Source organism: Rhincodon typus, chromosome 6 (genome assembly GCF_021869965.1).
Source record: "Rhincodon typus isolate 14 chromosome 6, sRhiTyp1.1, whole genome shotgun sequence".
NCBI classification, from domain to species: Eukaryota; Metazoa; Chordata; class Chondrichthyes; order Orectolobiformes; family Rhincodontidae; genus Rhincodon; species Rhincodon typus.
The window spans coordinates 95,287,481-95,310,255 of NC_063337.1; the positions used below are offsets into that span (position 1 = coordinate 95,287,481).

Below are 22,775 nucleotides of genomic sequence, written 5' to 3' on the forward strand. Positions count from 1 at the left end.
AACTGGTGTTCCAGGTGTCAGAATTTAAACTTATACCTGGGGCAGCTAGCCCAAATTTTGGCGCCGCTCCACTGATGTTATGTTGAAGGGATTTTGCTGGGCTGACTGGGATTGCTGGACTCCCTTTCAAACCAGGTTGGGACTAATCAAGAAAACACAGGAAACAGGGTGGGCTATGAAAAAAAGTAGCAAAACTTAAATGTTTGAAAACTCAACCAACTTTTAAATATAAATTTGAATGTTAACGATAATAACCCAGCAGGTGGAGCTCTAGAGAAGCCTCAAGGCTCTAGGACAAAATATGATATGACAGCCAAGTCAGAAAATAACATGAAAATGCCTGTTACAGTTCTACTACGAAATAACACAAGGAAGTTCAACAGTGCAGACATCCAAATACAGGATGCCCCCATAATGAATGCTAATACATTAAAAGATGGATCCACCGTGCCTGCTTACTTGTGAATTAGTTGTGTTCTGGAGGAAGGGCTGCATCCTCTGGTCCAAACTCAACCAGTAGTGCACCAAAAACAAGAACACCATCTTGGACTGTGAGAAAGAGGAGTGTGGTGAATCACCACTGACACCTCATATCTCTGTGTGAAGGAAATTCACCTTCTCAAGGAGGGAGGATATTGCTGCAAGTTTCCCCAGACTGCTCCTGACTTGAAGTCCTGCGCTTCAAGGGAGGGAAAGTGAAATGGAAATTTCCCACACAAATGACAGAGTGTGTCAGCCTTTCCACTAGGATATTCCAATTCACCACTGCTTGTGGCACATTTTCCTCAACTCTCGTGCTCATGTGTTCCCCCTCCTGCCTTCGCCCTTTCACATTTTCTCCTAGACCTAATTATCCAACATCCTCTAATCCCAAAGACCTGAACACGATGCAAAACCTATATTCCTGTGTGTAACATCAGTGGAAATTTACTGAATAGATTAAAAACTTCATCTCTTATTTCAATTCCTCCTTTTGTTCATATTGTGCTATACCTGGAAGTCACAGATTTAAAATTTTCAACAGTTTCCCCTCACTTTTCCTTCATTCTATGCTATCTAGATATGAATGGAGTTTTTATAAATCTATTTGATAGAGTAGACAGAGCAAAGCTGATTCCAGCAGCAGGGAAGGGGACCTGAGGACACAGATTTACAACAGTAACCTGAGGAAAATCATTTTTACATGGAAAGTGCTTTGGATTTGGAATGTGCACAGCCTGACTGTAAGATGGAAACAGATTCTATGATAGCTTTTAGAAGGGATCTGGATAAGCACTTAAAAGGGGAGAAAAGGGGAGGTTGCAGCAAAAAGGAGTTGGATTAGCTGAATAGTTCTAAGAATTAGCATGGAAAACTTGCCAAGTGACCTTCTTCTGTTCTGTGCAGTTCTAGGATTCTCTTAAACTTTGCCTGAAGGGACAAAAAGTGCTTTATTTGCATTAACTAATCTGGAGGGATAGCAATCCGTGGGACCTTTTATTTACACAACAATTCAAAGAATCCAGTGACAGCTTCAGGTTCTTTAGTTTAGTTAATTCACTTACAGGTTATTTCCTCTGCTTCTAAAAAGGTCAACTTGACTGTTAACATTCACAACTGATTTTTTAGTAATTAGAAAACCATTAATTAAAATAACAGCAGTCACCCTATATTTAAACTGGGGAAAACTTGCTGGATCGAAAGGTCAATGTTTTGATCCAAAATGTTGAAAGAAGCTGCTAGCTTGTTAGATCACTTGTTTAGGGTCATAGTCATAGAGATGTACAGCATGGGAACAGACCCTTCAGTCCAATTCGTCCATGCCGACCAGATATCCTAAATTAATCGAGTGCCATTTGCCAATATTTGGCCCATATCCCTCTTAACCGTTCCTATTCAAACATCCATCCAGATGCCTCTTAAATGTTGTAATTGTACCAGCCTCCACCACTTCCTCTGACAGCTCATTCCATACACGCACCACCCTCTGCAAGAAAAGGCTGCCTCGTAGGTCCCTTTTAAATCTTCCCCCTCTCACTTTAAACCTATACCCTCCAGTTTTGGACTCCCATACCCTGGGGAAAGACCGTGACTATTCACCCTATCCATGCCCCTCATGATTTTATAAACTTCATCCCTCAGCCTCCAGCCCTCCAGGGAAAATAGTCCCAGCCTATTCAGCCTGCTCGAGAGCTGAAACTCTCCAACCTAGGCAACATTCTTGTAAATCTTTTCGGAACCCTTTCAAGTTTCACAAAATCTTTCCTATAGCAGGGAGACCAGAATTGCATGCAGTATTCTAAAAGTGGCCTAATCAATGTCCTGTACAGCCACAACATGACCTCCCAACTCCTTTACTCAACGCACTGTCCAGTAAAGGCAAGCATACTAAACACCTTCTTCTCCACCCTGTCCACCTGTGACTCCACTCTCACGGAACTACAAATCTGCATGCCAAGGTCTCTTTGTTTGGTAATGCTCCCCAGGACCTTACCATTAAATATACAAGTCCTGCCCTGATTTGCCCTACCAAAGTGTGACACCTTACATTTACCTAGATTAAACTCCATCTGCCATTCCTTGGCCCATCAACCCATCTGATCGAGGTCCCGTTGTACACTGCATAACCTTCCTCACTGTCCACACCACCACCAATTTTGGTGTCATCTGCAAACTTACTAACCATACTTCCTATATTCACATCTAAATCATTTATATAAATGACAAAAAGCAGTAGACCCAGCACCAATCCTTGTGGCACACTGCTGGTCACAAGCCTCCTGTCCGAAAAGCAACCCTCCACCACCACCCTCTGTCTTCTACCTTCGAGCCAATTTTGCATGGAAATGACTAGTACCCCCTGTATTCCATGTGATTTAACCTTGTTCAACATTCTACCATGTGGAATTTTGTCAAACTCCTTACAGAAGTCCATGTAGACAATGTCCATCGCTCTGCCTTCATCAATCCTCTTCATCACTTCTTCAAAAAACTCAAATAAATTAGTGAAACATGATTTCCCACACACAAAGGAATGCTGACTAACCCTAAATCAGTCCTTGCCTTTCCGAATACGTGTAAATCCTGTCCTTCAGAATCCCCTCCAACAACTTACCTACCACTGACGTCAGGCTCACCAGTATATAGAACCTGGCTTTTCCTTACCACTTTTCTTAAATAATGGCACCATGTTAGCCAACTTCCAGTTTAATTTATAATTTCATGTCAACTGTGACTTTATCACATAAACCAGGAGGCCATAGATTCCAGTCCTACACCAAACACAAAATGTCATTCTGAGTAAAACACTGAGGAAATGCTGCACTATTATAGGGGCAGCAAAGAGACAGTAAAGAGAGAATGCTGCACTCTCAATCTGGAGGGAATACTGCACTGTCAAAGATCAGTACTGGGGAAGTATTGCACTGTTGGAGGGTCAGTATTGAGGGGAGCACTGCACTGACAGTAGGTCAGTACTGATGGATCACTGCATTTTTGAAGCTCGGTACTGAGGAAGTTCTGAACTGTTGAAGTGGTGCTCTTTCAAGTAGGTCATTAAATGAAGACCCTTTCAAATTGTTCAAGTGAATGTAAAAGATTCCACCATTTCTGAACCAGGGCCATGGCAAACATTTGTTATGCATTGATATCTTCTTCACACTGTTTCAACAGATTCTCTGGAGTGAGCCTTTAGGTTAATGCCACAAAAATCACAAAGTCAAAACGTGAAGTGTTTAAATCCCGAACAGTCCCAATTAGTGAAGACTGGATCTCAGTGTCTCATAACTTGTGGATACTCATGATCAGATTTTTTCCAAAAACACCACAACCACCATCACTACTCCACCAGAGTTCTTGTGTCCCAGCCTCTAGTAACAACCAAATATCTGCAGTGGCCACATCATGAATCTTGTTCATGAGTATTTTATAACAGTTTTCTGCTAAGCGTACTTTTGATTCCAGTTTTGTTTTCCACCTCAATTTCATCCAAATCTTTGAAAAACATAATAAAACGTAAAGCATCCTATTTAGAAAAAAACATAATTTACTACCACAAAATAAATAATCTCAAAATTAAAGCTACTGCAAATAGAATTAGAATAGCATTAGAATACATTTATTAACAGAAACGGACATGCATTTATACAGCAATTTTAAGAATCACTGGACATCTCAAAGTACTTTATAGCCAATGGTATTTTTAAGAAAAAACACTATTTGAATTATTCAATCAGTGGCCTAAACTATTGTGCTTTACACAGCAGACATCCTTTTCATCCTGAGTTCTGAGAAGAGTCATATCGGGAACTCAAGATGTTAACTCTGTTTCTCTCTGCATAGATGCTGGCAGACCTGTTGAAGTTCTCCAACACTTTCTGTTCTCATTTCAGATTTGCAGTAGCACTCAAGTATTTTGCTTTTATACATTCTTGCCATACAACGCTGTATTTTCTGACTAAATGTCATTAGCAGCAAGGGAAAGTTCCTAACAATATACTAAAACCCTGCAAACAAGCATTTCCTGTCACTCACACTTGTATCCTGTTACATTTCAGATCCTGCTCCTATGATGCTGCTTCGCCTGCTGTGTTCATCCAGCTCTACACCTTGTTATCTCAGATTTTCCAGCATCTGCCGTTCCTACTATCTCTGATACATTTCAGATTCAACTTTGTTGTCAATACCCTTATTAGATCAGGTGCAATATTGCTGAGGATCTTCTCATAAGACGATGCAGCAGGTTGAGATGTGCCTTCCTAACAAAAACAGCTTTATACTACTACAGGCAGCAACTTCCCTGATTCCCTGAATGCAGTGGGAGTGTACACAGAGAGCTCTGTTACACTTTTCTGTCTGTCCAGCACATATTGCACAGAAAGTCACTGAAGAGCTGGAAATGGAGTAATACCTTAAGTCTCAAAAACCAGTTCAATTGACAGGAAAACCTTCCTCAGTACTATTTTTCCCTCTCCATCCACTTTGTGCAACACCATATCTCAATATGGACAAGCAGCCTCTCAATCTACTTCTGTGCTTAATACCATTCCACTTAATACATACATAATTCACAAAGTATTCAGCTGTAGCACTGAATAAGACCAATCCAAGAAGTCATAATTTGATACACATAAAATACATTTTTCATTGTATTAGCATTTAAAACACCATCCTACATAAGAAAGCTTTTGTGTTAGCTAACCTGCCGAGTATCAAGGGGTGTCAAAATACAAACACGCCAACAGGGAGCAGCAGCAGGCCGTTCAGCCCTTCATGCCTATTCTACCATTTACCACAATCATGGCTGATCAGATCGTAATCTCAAATCCACATCCACTTATCCCAGATAACGTTATGCTTATGAAGAATATGTCTATTAAAATATTCAAGGAATCTGCTTCCACTGTCTTTTCAGGAAGACAGTTCCAAAGACTCTCAGCCCAGGGGGAAGAAAATTCGCCTTATCTCTCTGTTTAAAAACACAACCCCTGAGGTCTAAACATTTAAACTGTAAACTGTTTTTTCCTGGATGGTGTTGGGCTTCTTAGGTATTGCTTGGGTGTTTTGATCCACTTGAGCAGATATTCCATCAACCCCTAACTTGAACTGAGAAGATAGAGGAAAGGTTTTGGGAAATCAGGAGGCGAACTATTCGCCACAGAATTTCCAGCCTCTGGCCAGATCCTACTGTGAGTTGCTGTCGCTCGTACAGATGATGGGAACAAGTATAGCGACAGTAGTACTGATGAAAGTAATTGTTAGGTAGCTGTAAGTTATTTTGTTCAAAATGGTCAAACAGAGACTATATTTTAATGAGATTGTCACAGTAAGTAATTGCTTGTGCTATTGGATTGTAATCAGAACTCTACATGAGAAAGTGAAAAGTGTTTCTCCAGATTGATAATACTAGTTTTCTGCCAATGCTCTTTATTCTGTTTGTTTTTCACTGTTTAGCAATTCAAATATCCCTCCAAATTCAGCATTTAGACATCAAGCTGGAAACAACAAACAGGCAGTACCAGATCAGAAGCTGGGTTGACAGAAGACTCACTTATCAGGATGTCAGATGTCGTTGCCCCCTCTGTCCAGTTGAATGAATCTTCATTACTTAGAGGGGTCTTTGCCTCCTGTCACCTTACCCTGTTCTTTTTCAAATAGCAGCTCAAAGACTGTAAAATGTATAGATTAAAAATATATTAATAGTGCCTAAACTTCATAAGTAATTAGCTGAACAGCACTTGGGATTTTCATAAGAAAAGTGCTTATATAAATGCCAATTCTCCTGTACATAATAGAAGGCTGTTTTTCAGTGCTTCATCATCTGATTTACTTTAGCTTCCAGTTTCCAACAGCACTCTACTAGCATCATTTATATCAAGACAACTTAATTCAGCTTTTCAGTGTTTTAGTTGGAGGGTGATATTTAGTCCACTTTGATTGTTGCCATTAAAGTTCTATGGCCTTTTCTGGCACTCATTGTTCAAACTGTCCAATGGCATTTGTCACCAGGGCATGTACCAGAAGCTTGTGTTTTGAGCCATGGACAGCGAAGAGGGAGGAAGTAAATGGGCAGGTGTTACACCTTCTTCCAGCTTCCATTGTTTCCCAATCGCAGAAGGTGATACACCTGCCTATTTACTTCCTCCCCCCTCATACAGCTTCCAAATGAAGCAGCACTTTACCTACACTTCACTCAATCTAGTCGACTGTACAATGCAGGGAACATCTCAAAAACATCTCTCCCAAGTTATGAGGAGCAGGAAGGCTCTGATGCTGCTTGGCCTGCTGTGTTCATCCAGCTCTACACCTTGTTATCTCAGATTCTCCAGCATCTGCAGTTCCTACTATCTCTCCCAAGTTATGCTTCAGTTTCAGTTAAAAGGAAAATGGTGCCAGGATTAAGAGAATTAAGGAATATGGGAGTAGGACAGAAAAGTGGAGCTGATGTAGTAGTGCAGCCATGATCTTATTGAATGGTGGAGCAGGCCAAATGGGATGTATGGTCTACTCCTGTTCCTATTTCTTATGCTCTTATTAAGCCTCAAACACAGCACTGATTTAAAACTGTTTTGCTCTATGAAGATGGAGTCCCCCCATGGATTGAGTTAAAAATCAAAGTATGAAATGCTGCTTTGCGTCAAAGCAAAAACTAGAAATTGCATTCGATTCAGTGTTCTCTGCATGGATCCAGTCATCATTCAGATGGGGTGTTAAAGTTAGTCCTGCCTGCCGCTCAGGTGGATGTAGAAGATCGCATGGCATATTTCAAAGAAGAACAAGGCAGTTCTCTTTCATGTTCTGACTCAAATGAATCCAGTGAGATCCAGTGGAGTTTTACTAATACTCAAACTTAACAACACAGGCAAACTCTCACCCTAAAATTAATAGCATTTGACAGTGAACCTCTTAATGAAACATAGCTGCTAATAGTTAGGCAAAAGGTTGATCCATACCCATTTGATCCAAAACACACACCCCAGAAGATCACTCTACCAGCCTGGAAGTAATTAACACCCATCTAGAATTCAACATAACAATAGGCTTGCAGGGGATACTGTGATGATACAATGACTTTAAGAGGCATGTTTTGTCCTTCTATTTGAAGGAAGTTTATAAGACAGAAGTGGAAAGTTGTCTATTGAAACCCCATAAAGTAAACAGCTTGTGAGGCCTTGGGTTTTTTTTAAAGTAGGAACCATAGAAGCAGCCTGAATGGGAGGGGCAAGCTCCCACAGACTTTTTAGTTTTAGTTTTTCAGTAATAGCAGATGCTGCTGGGGTCTTGAAGCTGGGTTTCAAAGCGGCAATACATCTTTCCCTGCTACTCAGTCTCAGAGGTTTCTCTTGATGTTTTTCCTCCTGGACTAGAGACAATCTATTTTTTTAAACCTATCTTTGTCAAGGGGGTGTTTATGGGATGTTTTGATATTGGAACTGTTACTGTTTAGTTGTTAAATAATCTATTATTCTGTTAAGTTTTCCAAGAGAGTAAAGTTACTCCAATTTCTTTTTTCTTTTTGTTGTATTTTAACCAAAGTGTATGAATAAAGCATACTTTGCTTCAAATGTGGTGGTTTGACTAATTGAATTGTATCTGGAAAGCAACACTTTACACTTATCTTTAAAATAAGAAAATGTTAGGGTCTAGACTATCTTCTGAATATATTTTGAAGAAGTTTGGTCTGGTCAATAAAAATACAAATTGCTGGGTAAAAAACACGAAAGTCCAATTAGTTGCATATTACCATCCTGGCAATTCCCAAAATAGCGCTTTTGAAATAAAAAAATAAAATCATGACAGTATTAACAAATAACATTAATAAGTAATACTGACATCAGAGAAATTGAGAGTGAATTGGGTTTGGTTAAAATCGCATGAGAAATGAATTAGTTCAACAGGGTTGAGCAGAGCTGGGAGCAAGTGAAGTTCTCCAGTATTACACACATTTATTTTCTAACTCCATTGGCAATACAAATATATATAGACTAAAGTAAAATCTGACTGTAGCAGAATAGAATGTTACAAAGTTGATTTTGATAAACCGAGTGAAAAGACTCGTGTCACTAAGAATGGAAGTCACACCACCAGATAATCAGGCAACTCCTGTTTAATCTACTTCATGCATGAATGCCCATTACAAATACACAACAGAGACAGAAATGTAACAGTATTTACTGACCAGATAGATATGGCAACAAGAGAGAACAAATAGAATTTCAAGTATTGCTAGGCAGTAAAGTACAAAAATAGAGGCACCATACAAATGTAAAGCAGGCCAAAACTAGGCAGACAGATATTAGAGTTTTACACACGGATATAAGCCATTTTTCCTAAATAGTCCGTGCCAGTGTTTATGCATCATACAAGTCTCTTAGGTTTCCTCTCAATCTCATTCATATACCCTTGTATGTCTTTCGCCATGTGTACCTAAGTTTCTATATTGAAAGTAGTCACAAGGCTTATTGAATGTGGTAAAGATTCTTTGTAAATTTGGTCATCAAAATACTTTGGTCTCTGAGCCTGTATGACATTAATTGTTACAAGTATTTCAAAAGCTATTTCGCATCTATTCGTATTTTGCTTTTACCCTTGCATATAAATATGACCACTTAAGTTTTCTTTTAGGACCTATTATATTTAACCAATTTAGTACACCAATGGTGTTACAAGTCAGTTGGAGGACATTGTTGCTTATAATAACTGGAGTTTTTAATCTAATTCATCCTTAACTGCATCTGTAGCATTTTCACATCAACAATTGAATGAAGTAGGAATTCTACATTTTCACCAGTCTCTGGTTAGAGAAGTTTCTTCTGAATTCCCTTTTGGATTTATTAGTAAGGAAGTTCTATTACAGTCCCGAGTATTGGATTCATCCGCAAGTGAAAATATATTCTGTATACCCACTCTATCAAACACCGTCAAAATTTTAAGATCACCTCTTTGCCTTTTCTTTTCTAAAAGGGAACAGGCCAAGCACATTAAATTTATTTTGACATTTATAACCTCTTAGTTCTGTACCTCTATTTATTGTTTATAAAATCAAGAGTAGAACTTCTACAGTGCTTCAGCCATAGTCTAATCAAGTTACGACAAGTTGAACACTCTGCTTTTCATTTATTGAGGGATGGAATGAAAAGTGCTTTCATAGCTTTTATTTAAATAGCCTTGTTGGCTTACATTGTGACATTTGTGATTTGTGAATCTGTTACTGAAGCTCTAGTCCAACAGATAAGATTTTTGAAATTGGCAGTAATGGATGGGGGCTACTTCTGGTCCTGTGTCTTATGGCGGTATAAGACGACATGGGCTAATCATAGTCGATACCAGGAACTAGTTTCCTGAGCGAGCCATTGCCCTGCATTCCCTGTAATAAGAATGTCAGCATTTACATTCTTTTACTAAAGAACCTGGCAGAGTCCTGAGTCAGGATGACCTTTTGTGTAGAATGGCGAAGTTCATTATTGGCACACATGAAACCATGGCCTCTTGATTGCTTACAATTTGACAATTTTTCAGCATTTTCTAAGGTAGTCTGACCATCGTTGTGTAGAATTTTCTTTTCCATCCTCTAGTGCAACCAGAAGATTGTAAATTGAAAAATATTCTTTTCTAAAGCTATCCAGCAATCAAAAGTTAGCTTTAAAGCGTGTGACACTTTCCTGCTTGACAGTGCAGCACAACAGAATGCCACATGCCTTTTAAGGTGCATTTACATGACAATTACAGCAGTTAATGTGATGCCAGCTGGAATGCAGTTTCAATGCTCCACCTGGAGGAGAATCTTTCTCTGCAGTCAGTTTGGGCCCTAACAGCTGATCTATACTTTACAAACTTAAGTCAGTTCTTCTCAATGCTGTTAAACTTCTAGTGTACTGTAAATACATTCTTATGCTTAACATATTGAAATGGATGGGTGAAAATTTAATTTTTCTAACAAATGACATGAGATGGGCTCAGAGATGGTGAAGTGATTTGATTGTCCACATTTACAAGAAAGATTTAACATATTAAAGAAAGGTTCTTGCTACTGATTTTAATATATATTGAACACAAAAACATGGAAAATATTATGAGAAAAAGTAATGAATTGAGAATATATGAATCATAATACAAGACATAAAAACTCATGCTGGGTAGGTAAGGGTCAAATGAACTCAATGGATAAAGATAATGTGATCCACCATCATCTTCAAAGGATACAGGTGAACAAATCATTAAAAGCAGCTTTGCAAGTCAACAAAGCAACCACAAATGCAAAAAACTGTGAGATTTACTTCTAGGAGCATAGAATTCAGAAGTAGTGAAGTTATGTTAAATTTGGACAGGACCTTGGTCAAGCCTTAGAATACTGTGAACAATTCTCATCTCCAAACTATAAAAGGATACAGAAGCAAAAAAAGAGATTTACAGGGACAGTACCAGAATGGAGAGATTAATAGAAAGAATTGGACACATTGGGACACTTTCTTTAGAATAGAGATCTTAAGCGCGATCTGATAGAGCTCTCAAAAAATTACAAATGGGTTGGGCAGGATAGTCACGGAGAGAATCCTGAGAGACAGTTCAATATCAGTGGCAATAAATACATGATGGCTATACTAATTAATCCAACAGGAAACCAAGGAGAAACATCTTTACTCGGAGAATGTGAGATTCACGACCACAGGAAGAGGGTGAGGTAAATAGCCTGGATGCCTTCAAAAGGAAATGAGATGAGCAAGTGAAATAAAAACGAATAGAAATATCAGATGTGGCAAAGGCAATGGGAGGAGTCACATGCAGCATGTAAGCAGCAGCAATAGACTAGTTTGGTCAAGTGACCTTTTTATGGTGTTTATTCAATGTAATGCCATGAAGTGATTGCAGTTTTATTTTGTGCATTTGGTAAGCTGGCATATGTTGCACATTCTTTACCCATCACACAGTGGAAGCTGTGTGTAGAGATCTGACAGAGTTCTCAATTTCGAAGTGTCAAAAGAACATTGTAATACCTTGGACTACCAGATCACAACTGGCAGGAGTGCTCAATCTGGTCACTAAAACACAAAAGGTGATTTTCCAGCCTGTTTGTAGCATACAGAATAATCAGCAAGACTCATGCTCAGCAGTGAAAACTTGGTTGTTCTATGTAAGATTGGAGAATATTAGGGTATTCATTCTTTAAAATTAATTAGGAGGAGATCACAAATATAAACACAGCACTTCCCCAACTGGATTGTACAATCTCCCACCAAACACCTGCTTGTGTGAATAAACTGTCTGAAGTATGCATCACCTTTAAAAAGTTCAAAAGCATGAATATATAAAAAAGCTTCCAGTCCATTTCTCTAAAACAATCACTAACTAACGAGATCAGTACAATACATAGTGTCATTTCCTCTGCAATTTTTTGTTAATTCACCTGTCACTTACTTCATATCTCTCTCATTTTCACTTTTCTTAGCACTTGACTTTCCCTCTCACTCTCTGTATTAATCACATTGGCACTTATCCCTTTGTGTTTTTCAGTTATGATTATGCCAACAAAATTCTCGCAATTTCAAGACTGCCAAATCCACACCCGCTGTGCTCCCACTGAAACAGACATTCATGGTATTCCTTTGACGGACCCCCAAGGAGTCACACTTTGCTTCCCTGGTCTACTGAATAAGAAAGTATGTAATATCAGTGCGAGATGGAGAGGCTGGTCATTGTTTCTATGGCTTTATATAGGAATATTGTCAAAGTGGAGGTCTCAGGATATGCAGGTTAGTGCCTGAACTGGACATTAAAAAACAAGGCCAAAAATCTGTATTAAAAATTGAGGCAAAAGGTTCTCACTAGCAGAGGGTAAAATTTAAGACTGAATTTGGTGAGTTGTCCACTAGAGAATAAAAACAACTTCCTCACATAAAATATAAACACATATTAGCATACTTAATAATTAGCAATTGATCTTTGGTTGTGACACACTGAAAAGGTAAAAGGCTGGTACATAAATTCCAGTATATCGAAGATACTTCCAGGTAGGACACTGACAAAAATCTAGATGTCAGAATCAGTAGGAAGTTGTGAAGGACAAACTGTAGGTGGGGAAGCAGAAACTAGTGGGAAGGAATAGGAGTTTCCGCAAGAGTTATAATCTACTAGTTCATACCATCACTGGGTACCCTTCCACAATTTGAGCAGTCTTAATCTCCTTACTCACGGAATTGGAGACTGCATTGTGCGATCAGGAGACGTAAAGCAGAAGAGGCTAATACTCTCTGGGGTTTAGAAGAATGAGAGACTATCTTATTTCAACATGAAAAGTTCTGAGAGAGCTTGACAGGAGAGAAGGTGAGGGCTGTATCTCCTGCCTGCAGAGTCTAAAACAAGGGAGTCACAATCTCAGGATAAAGACGTTAGCCATTTAGGACTGAAATATCTTCACATTCAGGATTGTGAATCTTTGGTATTCTCTACCTCAGAGAGCTGTAGATCGCTGAGTATATTCAAGGCAGAGACTGATTTTTGGGCACAAATGGAATCAAGGAATATGGTGGTGTGGGTGAATGGGAAAATGAATTTAAGATGCAAGTTCAGCCATGATCTTACCGAATGGCAGAACAGGTTTGATTATTACAAAGATCACTCCTGCTCTTATTGCCTGCCTGTTCTTTACAAATAGAATTGATAGTGTAATGTTTGAATTTCAGTTATACATTGTCTAATAGTTAGCAATTTAATATATTTACCTTGCATGTCCAAGATGAGCTTGATCATATACTGTTGGCCCACAGCTATACCTGTCAAAAGAAAGACAAAATAAGACATAAGAATGGCTGTATCAGGACATAAGAGCACCTCAATTACGCCCAATTTATAAAAACAATAGTCCCAGACCATCTACTCTATTTTAACAAAGTTCAAAGTTCATTCAAATTGCAAAGCTTCAAAGTAATAAGATTTTAGGTATCCTGTTTCATATGTGTACACCATTCCTTTCATTGATCCTCACCATCATTCTAACTTGTAGTAAACATCCTGGCCTTGAGGCAAAACTGTTCAATAAGCCAACTAAGCTATTCACTCAAACTATTTTTGAATAGAAGTTAACCTATAGCAGAAAATTGCTTCAGTTCCACAAACTGTTGAAATATCCTAAATAAAACCAATGCTATTTACACAATTCATTCACACTGCCTTGACCATCAAAGCAACACCTCAACATGCAACAAACCATTAATGTCCACTGCCTCACAACTTAACTTTTAAGCAAATGTTTCCTCCTCACTGAGGATTGGTTGCTTATACTGTAAGGTTGTAAATACTGCCTCGTAACATCTTACCCAACTTAAAGATCCCAATATCTTCAATCCAATAAAATAAATCAAGACCAACTATTCTGAATGAATACTAATCTAATGTAATAAACAAAAAATTAAATCAAATTAAAAAAGAGAAATAAGACAAGTAGCAATTGTGGTTCAACAGACATGAGTCCATGTTCCACACTCAAGACTCAAGCCAGCAATCTCGACTGACAGGCCCAGCAGACCACTGTCAGAATGTCAAGTATGGTACAGCTGGACTGTCAGAGGGTCAGAACTGAATAGCTACTGGACTGTCAGGGGTTCAGTAATGAGGAAACACTGCATGGTGAGAGGGGTGTACTGAGGGATATCTGCCTGATTACACAGATGACACTGGGAAAGTGCTGCACTGTCAGAGAGGTGACGCTGGAGTCGCTGGCTATTGGAAATTCAGTGCACTGTTAGAGGGTTGCGACTGTGGAAGTGTTGTAATGTTGGCAAGTCAGGACTGAGGGAACACTGCACTGTCGGAAGATCAGTACTGAGGAAGTGAATCACTGTCAGAGGGTCAGTACTGAGGGAGCGCTGCACTGTCAGATGATCAGTACTGAGGGAGCGCTGCACTGTCAGAGGGGTCAGTACTGAGAGAGAGCTGCACTGTCAGAGGGGTCAGTACTGAGGGAGAGCTGCACAGTCAGAGGGGTCAGTACTGAGGGAGAGCTGCACTGTCAGAGGGGTCAGTACTGAGGGAGAGCTGCACTGTCAGAGGATCAGTAGTGAAGGACTGTTACACTGACAAGGGTCAGTGTTAAGTGAGCACCACAAAATCAGAGACTCAGTACTGAATAATGACATGCTGTCATGGGGTGAGGGAGTGCCAGACTGTCATTCAGTCATTTCTAAAGAAGCGTGTTTGGAACGACGATACAGAAGGAGTACTGCACTGTCAGAGCGTCAGTACCGAGGAAGTGCTGTACTGTCAGTGCCGAGGGAGCACTGCACTGTCAGAGGGTCAGTACTGAAGGAGCGTTGCACCGTCAGAGGGTCAGTACCGAAGAGCGTTGCACCGTCAGAGGGTCAGTACCAAAGGAGCGCTGCACCGTCAGAGGGTCAGTACCGAGGGCGCGCTGCACCGTCAGAGGGTCAGTACCGAGGGCGCGCTGCACTGTCAGAGGGTCAGTGCTGAGCGAGTGCTGCACTGTCAGAGGGTCAGTGCTGAGGGAGCGCCGCACTGTCAGAGGGTCAGTGCTGAGGGAGCGCCGCACTGTCAGAGGGTCAGTACTGAGGGAGCGCCGCACTGTCAGAGGGTCAGTACTGAGGGAGCGCTGCACTGTCAGAGGGTCAGTACTGAGGGAGCGCTGCACTGTCAGAGGCACAAATTGATCGTGAGGAAATTTCAGGAAGTGGGGTATCTAGATTTTGGGTCTGATTTTCTGGTGAAAGATTACTTTGAACCCATCGCCCAGCTGATGGGGTCTGTGAAGAAGGGCAGCTGATGCCCGGCCTGTGATGGTGGTCTTGCCCCGGAAGCACGGTTTCGGGAGTTTATTGAGGAGTCAGTGCTATACCAGGAAGCAATGGCCGGCTCGGCGAGCACCAGAGGCTCCTTGCTCCGCGTCAAACTGTTGTAGACCTGCAGGCCGGCGGGGTAACCCTTCGGCTGGTGCCAGCTGCTACCGCACCGAGCGCCCGGCTGCCGCCCACAGACACGGGACGACCACCCTATCAACCAGGCTGGCAGTGAGCGACAGACCAACAGCAGCCTCATCGTGCCCCAGCAGATAGGGCTGGGCGATGAACTTAACGCGACAAGCGGAGACACGGTAACAGCCTGCAGTGCCAGGCCCTGGACACCAATGGCGGCGTTTGCTGGGGCGGGGCTTCGCGTTATGGGCTGGGCTTCATGACACGTCCCGTTCCCACTGAACCCTGTTGACCCCGCCCAACGACCCACCTCCACCCATGTGACCACTAGTCCCAGCCTCCCAGTGCGGGTATGCCCCACCCACCGCGCGGCCTGGTCCCGCCTCTGGAGCCGGTGGACACACCCACCGAGCCGCTGGTCACGCCCCCGAGCCCCATGGTCCGGCCCCTGGGCAACAGGCCCTTCCCCCCCCCGCACCTCTCCCCCCCCCCCCCCCCCCCCGCCAAGCAAGTCCGAACCCAACGTCCGTCAAAAGCTTTCTTTCAATGGAAAGAGAGAGGGAATAAAAGGAGTTAGGGTTTTGAATAATAGCGTAGGGATCAAGCTGCGGCTGGAAACACTCAGTTTCTGTGTCCACCGATGTCGCCCGTCTGCTTGATCGTTTTCTCCGAACGCCCTCCCTTTTTAGTTTTTTTTCCTCTCGAGCAACCAACATCCGCAGTGCTTTGCTTTCTCCTGAAAGCACAGGAACCCGGCCCGGGTGTGGCCGCAGTCGCCCGATCGCCAACCAGCCAGCCCCTCCGGCCGGGAGGTCGGATTAGGTTGAGAGAGGTCCTGGCCAATAGGGTTAACAAAATACGAAACCCGGCATCGGTGGAGAGAGGAGCAGAGTTACCGCTTCGTGTCCGACGTAAATCTTCTTCGGAGCTGAAGAACCAAAGCAAAATCAGCTTTGAAGACGATTCACGTCGGACACGAAACGTTAACTCTGTTTCACTCTCCACAGATGCGGAATTTCTGCAGCATTTTCGGTGTGTTTCGAATTTCTACCATCCACAGCATTGTGTTTTTATTCGAGGGACTCTTCAGAGTGAAATAAGAAAATCCGCAGTTCCCGCCTGGGAGATCTCTAACAGCCTAGCGACCGGCGCCTCCATAGCAACCATACCGCCCATCCCCCTCTCTTCCTTTCCCCTCTCAGTCCCCCCCACCATCCCTCCCTCAACCTCTTCTCTTCCAATGGCGCAACTCAAGGTTACTGCCAGCCCTATTAACGCTGACCTTTGAACCCCGCCGCTCGCCTTTGCCCGCTAATTTTAAATCTAACAGCGGACCATTAAAACTGGAGCCGTGGACGGCGCGCCGCCTGCTGGGAGATGTAGTCCTTCCGCCCGTTAGTTGTCGTGGCGCTGGAGCGAAGGGAGAACTACAGATCCCACAAGGCATTCGGGGAAAGGGGCGTTGCCTTGGTGTGGGGGGAAGGAAAGCAGGCTGTTGACAAGTCGCCCGGCGGAGTAGGCGTGGCCGCAATGTGAGGGGACGGATGGGTAGGAGGAGGGGGTGGAAATGAGTGCGGGAGCCAGGTCCCGCCTCCCGCCCGCGCCGATTGATCCCCGTGTCGGCTGGTGCAACGCCGGATAGGCCCGCCAGCCACGCCAATCAGCGGGGAAAAAAGTTAAAGATCTCCGCTGATCGGAGGCGAGAAGAGGAGCGGGCAGCGCGGCGGCCAGGCCTGCTGCACCGTGACTTTATGAGGAGCGGCGGGGCGAAAGCTCCGGGTGGAATTTAATCAATTCAAGGAGGAAAAGGCGGGCGCGAGCGCTCGTAACGTCACAATGATATGCTAATGAGGCCGCGCGCGTGCGCGTTGCCGGCCGAGTGTTTCCCAAGTGTTTCAAACTGGGCTCCGGGTTTCCACGTTGGATCAAGTGTCCCAGGTCTGGGATCGGACTGTGCTCTGTATGTGAGTGAGAGTGTGTATGTGTGTGTAGAAGAGAGAGAAAGAGGTGGAGATTGGGGAGGAGAGAAACTGTAACCCCCCCCCTCCCCACATTCCCTACTCAAATAGGAGGGGAGTCTTCCCATTCATCTTCCACATCTTTGCGGCCTGTTTTTTTTTAAAATAATTAGCTTTTCTTTTCATAAAATAACAAGAGATTTGGAGAGGACGTGAGTGAGTGAACGAGTGAGTGAGTGAGGAATCCTTTTCACTCCTGACGGTTTTTGTCAGTTTAGCAGAGAGAGAGAGAGAGAGAGAAAGTCACCCTTCTCCTTCTCCAACAAATAACAAATGTAGCTTGGAAGATGCTGAGTCCTGCGAACGGAGAGCAGATACACGTTGTGAACTATGTGGAAGACTATCTGGATTCAATCGAGTCTTTGCCTTTTGATCTCCAGAGGAACGTTTCTCTGATGAGGGAAATCGATGCAAAATACCAAGGTAAAACAGCCGCGGCTGGCTCATCGCATCTAGCCCGGCCGTCATTTTTTTTAAGTTAGAGAGTGAAAAGAACTGAACTGCAGCGTCAGTATTGGGGCGGAACAAAAGATCAGCTTTATAACACAGCCATTTTGACAGAAAGAGGAATAAAGGTCCTATAGGCAGGGCTGGAGTGTAGGGAGAGAGAGTAGGGTAGGATTTCCACTCCAAATGCCCCGCATTGAGGCACGGAGAAGCCGAGGATCGGGAACGACACTAGGCAGGCGAGAGAGGATTCCGCCAGCTCCATGATGGCTGGAGTGTCAGCGCGGGCTGGGCTAGAGGCTTCTGCCCGAATTGGAACCGGTAGCAGCGGCTTGAGATAAGCTCTGTGACCCCACACCCGAAGTCGTCCCCCCCCCCCGCTCGTGTTTGGAGCTGCTTTAAAGGGGTGCAAAGACACGAGTGGGACGGGTGGAGGCAGAGATTCTTTACTCTTACCCCCCCCTCATAGATTGTCGGGGAAAAGAGAGGGTTTGCTGGGTAGTGGAGGGACTGCGCCCAAGTGAAGGGGATCCTGGAGCCCCAAGTGAGCTATACGCACAGTTAGGGGAAAAGGGAGCGAGGAGAAAGAGCCGGGGTTCGGGTTAAGGTGGGCGGGTATCAGTGTAGCAAGGCCGCCACTCACTGCAAACCCCAGAGTAGTTGCTTTGCTGGAGGCTCCATCTCCTCTGATGGGGGCCGCGCTGGATCCACTATTTAAACGCCCTTGTTTTTGCTCCGCCCTTTCTCACGTTCATTGGCTGCAGTCCGTTTCCTTATTCAGGTCGGACGACCCTTGATAGGTTGTTTGATGTGCCAATCGTGTCGAGCGGGCGGGGCTGCTATGTTAATGAGGGTTCCAGGCCCCTCGTCCATTGGATCATCCCGCTCCCACGTCCCCCTTTGGGAATGCCGGCCTCCGATTGGTCGAGCGGCCCGTCGATCCTTGGCTGTGGGTGGGGCCATGTGGACGTTGCCCCGCCCGTTCCGCCATTTTGGCGACCGGCGCTGTCCTGGTCCCAGGAAGTTCGCCCTGTTTCGGGAGTCCCGCGGCAGGTTGTTTATACTTAGGATCGGGCACATTGACATATTTAAGGAAATGTTTCAGTGGAGGTAGAAGTTGTTCCTCCACCCTATCTTAGGGCCGAAGGGAGCTGCCGTGGTGCCTCTGTGAACCAGTCAGCTTTTATTCGTGGAGCCTCACCTCAGTTCCTTCCTGATGTTTCACTCTGGTTGGAATTGTATCTGATACCAAGAGATCCATGTGTTCTCTGCTTTTCTTATCTATTAATATAGTTGGGAAAAAAAAACACCAAAACACTGGTCTGAGAGTTTAATCACAATGATCACTTCGCCAGTCAGATTGAGGATTGTACCTACAAAAGCAAAAAATTGCTGAAGAAACTCAACAAATCTGACAGCATCTGTAGATGTAGGGTTAATGTGTGTTTTCTCTTCACATGCTGCCAGACCAGCTGAGTTTCTCCAGTTTCTGTTTTTGTTTCTTTTAGATCTCCAGCATCCGCAGTTCTTTGATTCGATTTAAGGATGGTACATATTTGCTAATATATGGTAAACCAACTCAGTTGAAGTTTTACAAACAAAACCATCATTTGAGGTCTTAGGTTTTGTTTTCTCCCTGTTGCCTTTGCTGTTACTTCATTTGAAGCAAGAATATCCAAGGCCCCAGTGTTTTGGTTGTTGGCAGATTATGTTTTTTAGTCTTTAGCAAAGGAAGTTTTTCTGTGTTAGAGATTCCCAGTTGCAGTACAGTCTGGCTTCTATTCCCACACCAGCTGAGGTCACCATTAAAGGTCCCACCTCTCAAACTCACCGTTAGCCTGAGATGTAGTGACCCTCAGGTTAAACTCATCAGTCCTGACTCTGAGCAGCCTTATGATTCTTTGGGGCAATGGCGATTTCACCTTTTACTGTCTGCGCTGTCAGAGGTTTGGTACTGAGGGAGTGCAATCTCCACTGAGGATGTAGACTTGCTCACTGAGCCGGTGTGTTTAGTTCAGATGTTTCGTCACCCTGCTAGGTAATATCATTAGTGCGCTTCTGAAGCAATGGTGTTATTTATATGCCTCGGTTTGCTGGGGTGGTTGGCATTACTTCCGGTTCTGTTTTTCAGTGGTTTGTATATCGGGTTCAGTTCAATGTGTTTGTTGATGGAGTTCCAGTTAAAATGCCAGGCCTTCAGGAATTCCCTGACATATCTGTTTGACTCAGGCTACTATGGATGTGTTGTCCTAGTCAAATTTATATCCTCCTTTGTCTGTGTGGATTGAAACCAGTGAGAATTAGTCGTGTCTCTTGTTGCCTAGTTGGTGTTTGTGTATCCTTTGTCAATTTTTTTCCAGCTTGAAAGTAAGGATACATGAACACCTACTAGCCACCAAGAGACACGACTAATTCTCACTGCTCTCAATACACACAGACAAAGAAGGATATGAATTCGACTGGGACAACACATCCATATAGCACAAGCCAAACAGACAATGCCAGGGAATTCCTGGAGGCCTGGCATTCCAACCGGAACTCCATCAACAAGCACATTGAACTGGACCCGTTTTTAAAACGACTGAAAAACCGAACCGGAAGTGATGCCAACCACCCCAGCAAACCCAGGCATATAAACAACAAGTGGGACAGAACACCAACGCTTCACCGGAGGTGCACTGACGATGTTACCTAGCTGGGTGACGAAACGTCTGCAATCAAACACACCGGCTTGGCGAGCAAGTTTACAACCTCATCTATAACCCGAGCTCCAAATCCTAAAGACTGCAATCTCAACTGTTAGAGGATCAGAACTGGGGATGCACTATCTGAATGCTTGTACTGTCAGTACGTTAGCACTTTGCAAGGGTCACAGTCAGCAATAATGAGGGAATGCCACACCATCGGAGTGTCAGTCTTGAAGGAGTGCCACATTATTAAATATTTCAGATTAGATGTCAAACCAAGGCCTAGTCTGTCCTTTTGTGCTGATGCTGAAGATCCTGGAAGAGTGGGGAGTTCTATGGTGTTCTGGGGCTAATATTTAACTCTTAACTATCGTTACCACAACATTATTTATCACATTTCTTTATAGTATCTTGTTGTGTGCAAATCAAGAATACTTCATTGTTTGTACAGTGCTTTGAGGAGGCTATGAAAGTTGTATAAAAAAAATTTGCCTTTTGTTGCTCCTCCCTCTATAGACATCCTGAAGGAACTGGATGAATATTACGAGAAACACAAGAGGGAGACAGACGTGGTTCAGAGGAGGAGGATTCTCCATTATATCCAGAGAGCCTTGATCCGGAGCCAGGAATTGGGCGATGAGAAGATCCAAATTGTCAACCAGATGGTGGAGCTGGTCGAGAACCGAAGTCGGCAGGTGGACAGCCACGTTGAGCTCTTTGAAAACTGTGCAGAGAGCAATGACGCCAACAACAAGTCCTCACTGGACAGGTCCAGGAATGATGGTGCAACACCAGCAGAGAAACCCAATGCCAAAAGGTCCCGGAGACGCAACAATGAGAACCGGGAGAATGCATCCAGCAACCATGACCATGAGGAAACGAGTACTGGAATGCCAAAGGAAAAGAAGGCCAAGACTTCCAAGAAGAAGAAGAGATCCAAAGCAAAGGCGGAGAGGGAAGCATCTCCTGCGGACCTGCCTATTGACCCCAACGAGCCCACTTACTGCCTCTGCAACCAGGTCTCCTATGGGGAGATGATTGGCTGCGATAATGAGGAGTGCCCCATCGAGTGGTTCCACTTCTCTTGTGTGAGTCTGAACCACAAACCTAAAGGCAAATGGTACTGTCCAAAATGCAGGGGTGAGAATGAAAAAACCATGGACAAAGCACTGGAGAAATCCAAAAAGGAAAGGGCCTACACTAGGTAGTTGCAGTGCCAACCTTTTGTTTTCTGTACAGCAACACAAATTAATGTATATTTATTATTGAGAGGTTTCCCTCTTTAGATGAAAGAATGGTGGGAGTGTATTTGACAAACTATTCCTTCTGAAGACCAGTTTTTTTTATTTTTTTTATTTTTTTTTTTGCAAGTAGGAAAGAGGGAATAAAGGAATCCTGGTTTTTAAGTCTTGTGTCCAGTGCATGGACTGTTTTTGTTTTGTAAAAAAAAAAAAAAAACACTTTCCTTGCAAAAATTCTAAAACCATCAGTGTTTCATTTATTATTAATATTTCATTCCCACCACAACAAAAAAACAAAACAAATTGGACAAAATGGTTTTATTAAAATATTTATCAGATTTTTTAAGTTTCTCAGATGTAAAAATGTACAGATGTGAGCTTTCCATGTATAGTGTATGATTCATCAGCATAGGCCTTTAACCATATTGTAAGAAATAATTTTATTGTTACTTGTTTAACAGAAAAAAACTGTACAGCAGTGATATATATATAAAACAAAAGTCCAGAAATGAAATGCTTGGCAGTTGTGTCTGTGATTTCTGCCTCACCCAGTGACAGGTGCAGTAAGGATTTCACGGTAGAGCCTTGGGTAATGTTGTAGAGAGACCGAGGGGTTCAGGCACATAATTCCTTGAAATTTGCGTCACAGCTAGACAAGTGTCTAAGAAGGCATTTTGTACGCTTGCCTTCATTGCTCAAACCTTTGAGTGCAGGAGTTGACTCATCGTGTTGAGGTCGTACAGGACGTTGTTGAGGCCACTCCTGGAGTACTGTATGCAGTTCTGTTCACCCTGTTATAGGAAAGATACTATTAAACTGGAGAGGGTTCAGAAAGGATTTTCGAGCATATTGCCAGGCATGGAGGGTTTGAGATATAAAAAAAAAATAGACTGGAACTTTTTCACTGGAGTGTAGGAGGTCGAGGGTTGGCATTTATTGAGGTTTATAAAGTCACGAGGGGCATAGATAATGACAAGCGTCTTT

At 43.1% G+C, this 22,775-nt stretch overlaps 2 protein-coding genes across 2 annotated transcripts in view; one reads left to right on the top strand and one right to left on the bottom strand.

Moving 5' to 3' along the window:
- Nucleotides 1-15,680, bottom strand: part of cars2 (cysteinyl-tRNA synthetase 2, mitochondrial) — a 33,361-nt gene extending 17,681 nt beyond the window's left edge. Inside the window, exons 1-2 of the mRNA XM_048598419.1 lie at nt 15,323-15,680; nt 13,197-13,247 (exon numbers count right to left, since the gene is read on the bottom strand). Of these exons, the coding sequence (XP_048454376.1) occupies nt 13,197-13,247; nt 15,323-15,522 (251 nt within the window). The 5' untranslated portion in view covers nt 15,523-15,680. The remainder of the gene's footprint in view (nt 1-13,196; nt 13,248-15,322) is intronic.
- A 1,344-nt stretch (nt 15,681-17,024) lies between these two features.
- ing1 (inhibitor of growth family, member 1) lies at nt 17,025-22,305 on the top strand. Its single transcript, XM_020524298.2, has 2 exons — nt 17,025-17,839; nt 21,067-22,305. The coding sequence occupies exons 1-2, from the start codon at nt 17,704-17,706 to the stop codon at nt 21,756-21,758; spliced, it is 828 nt and encodes a 275-aa protein (XP_020379887.1). The 5' UTR covers nt 17,025-17,703; the 3' UTR covers nt 21,759-22,305.
- Nucleotides 22,306-22,775: the final 470 nt, after the last annotated feature.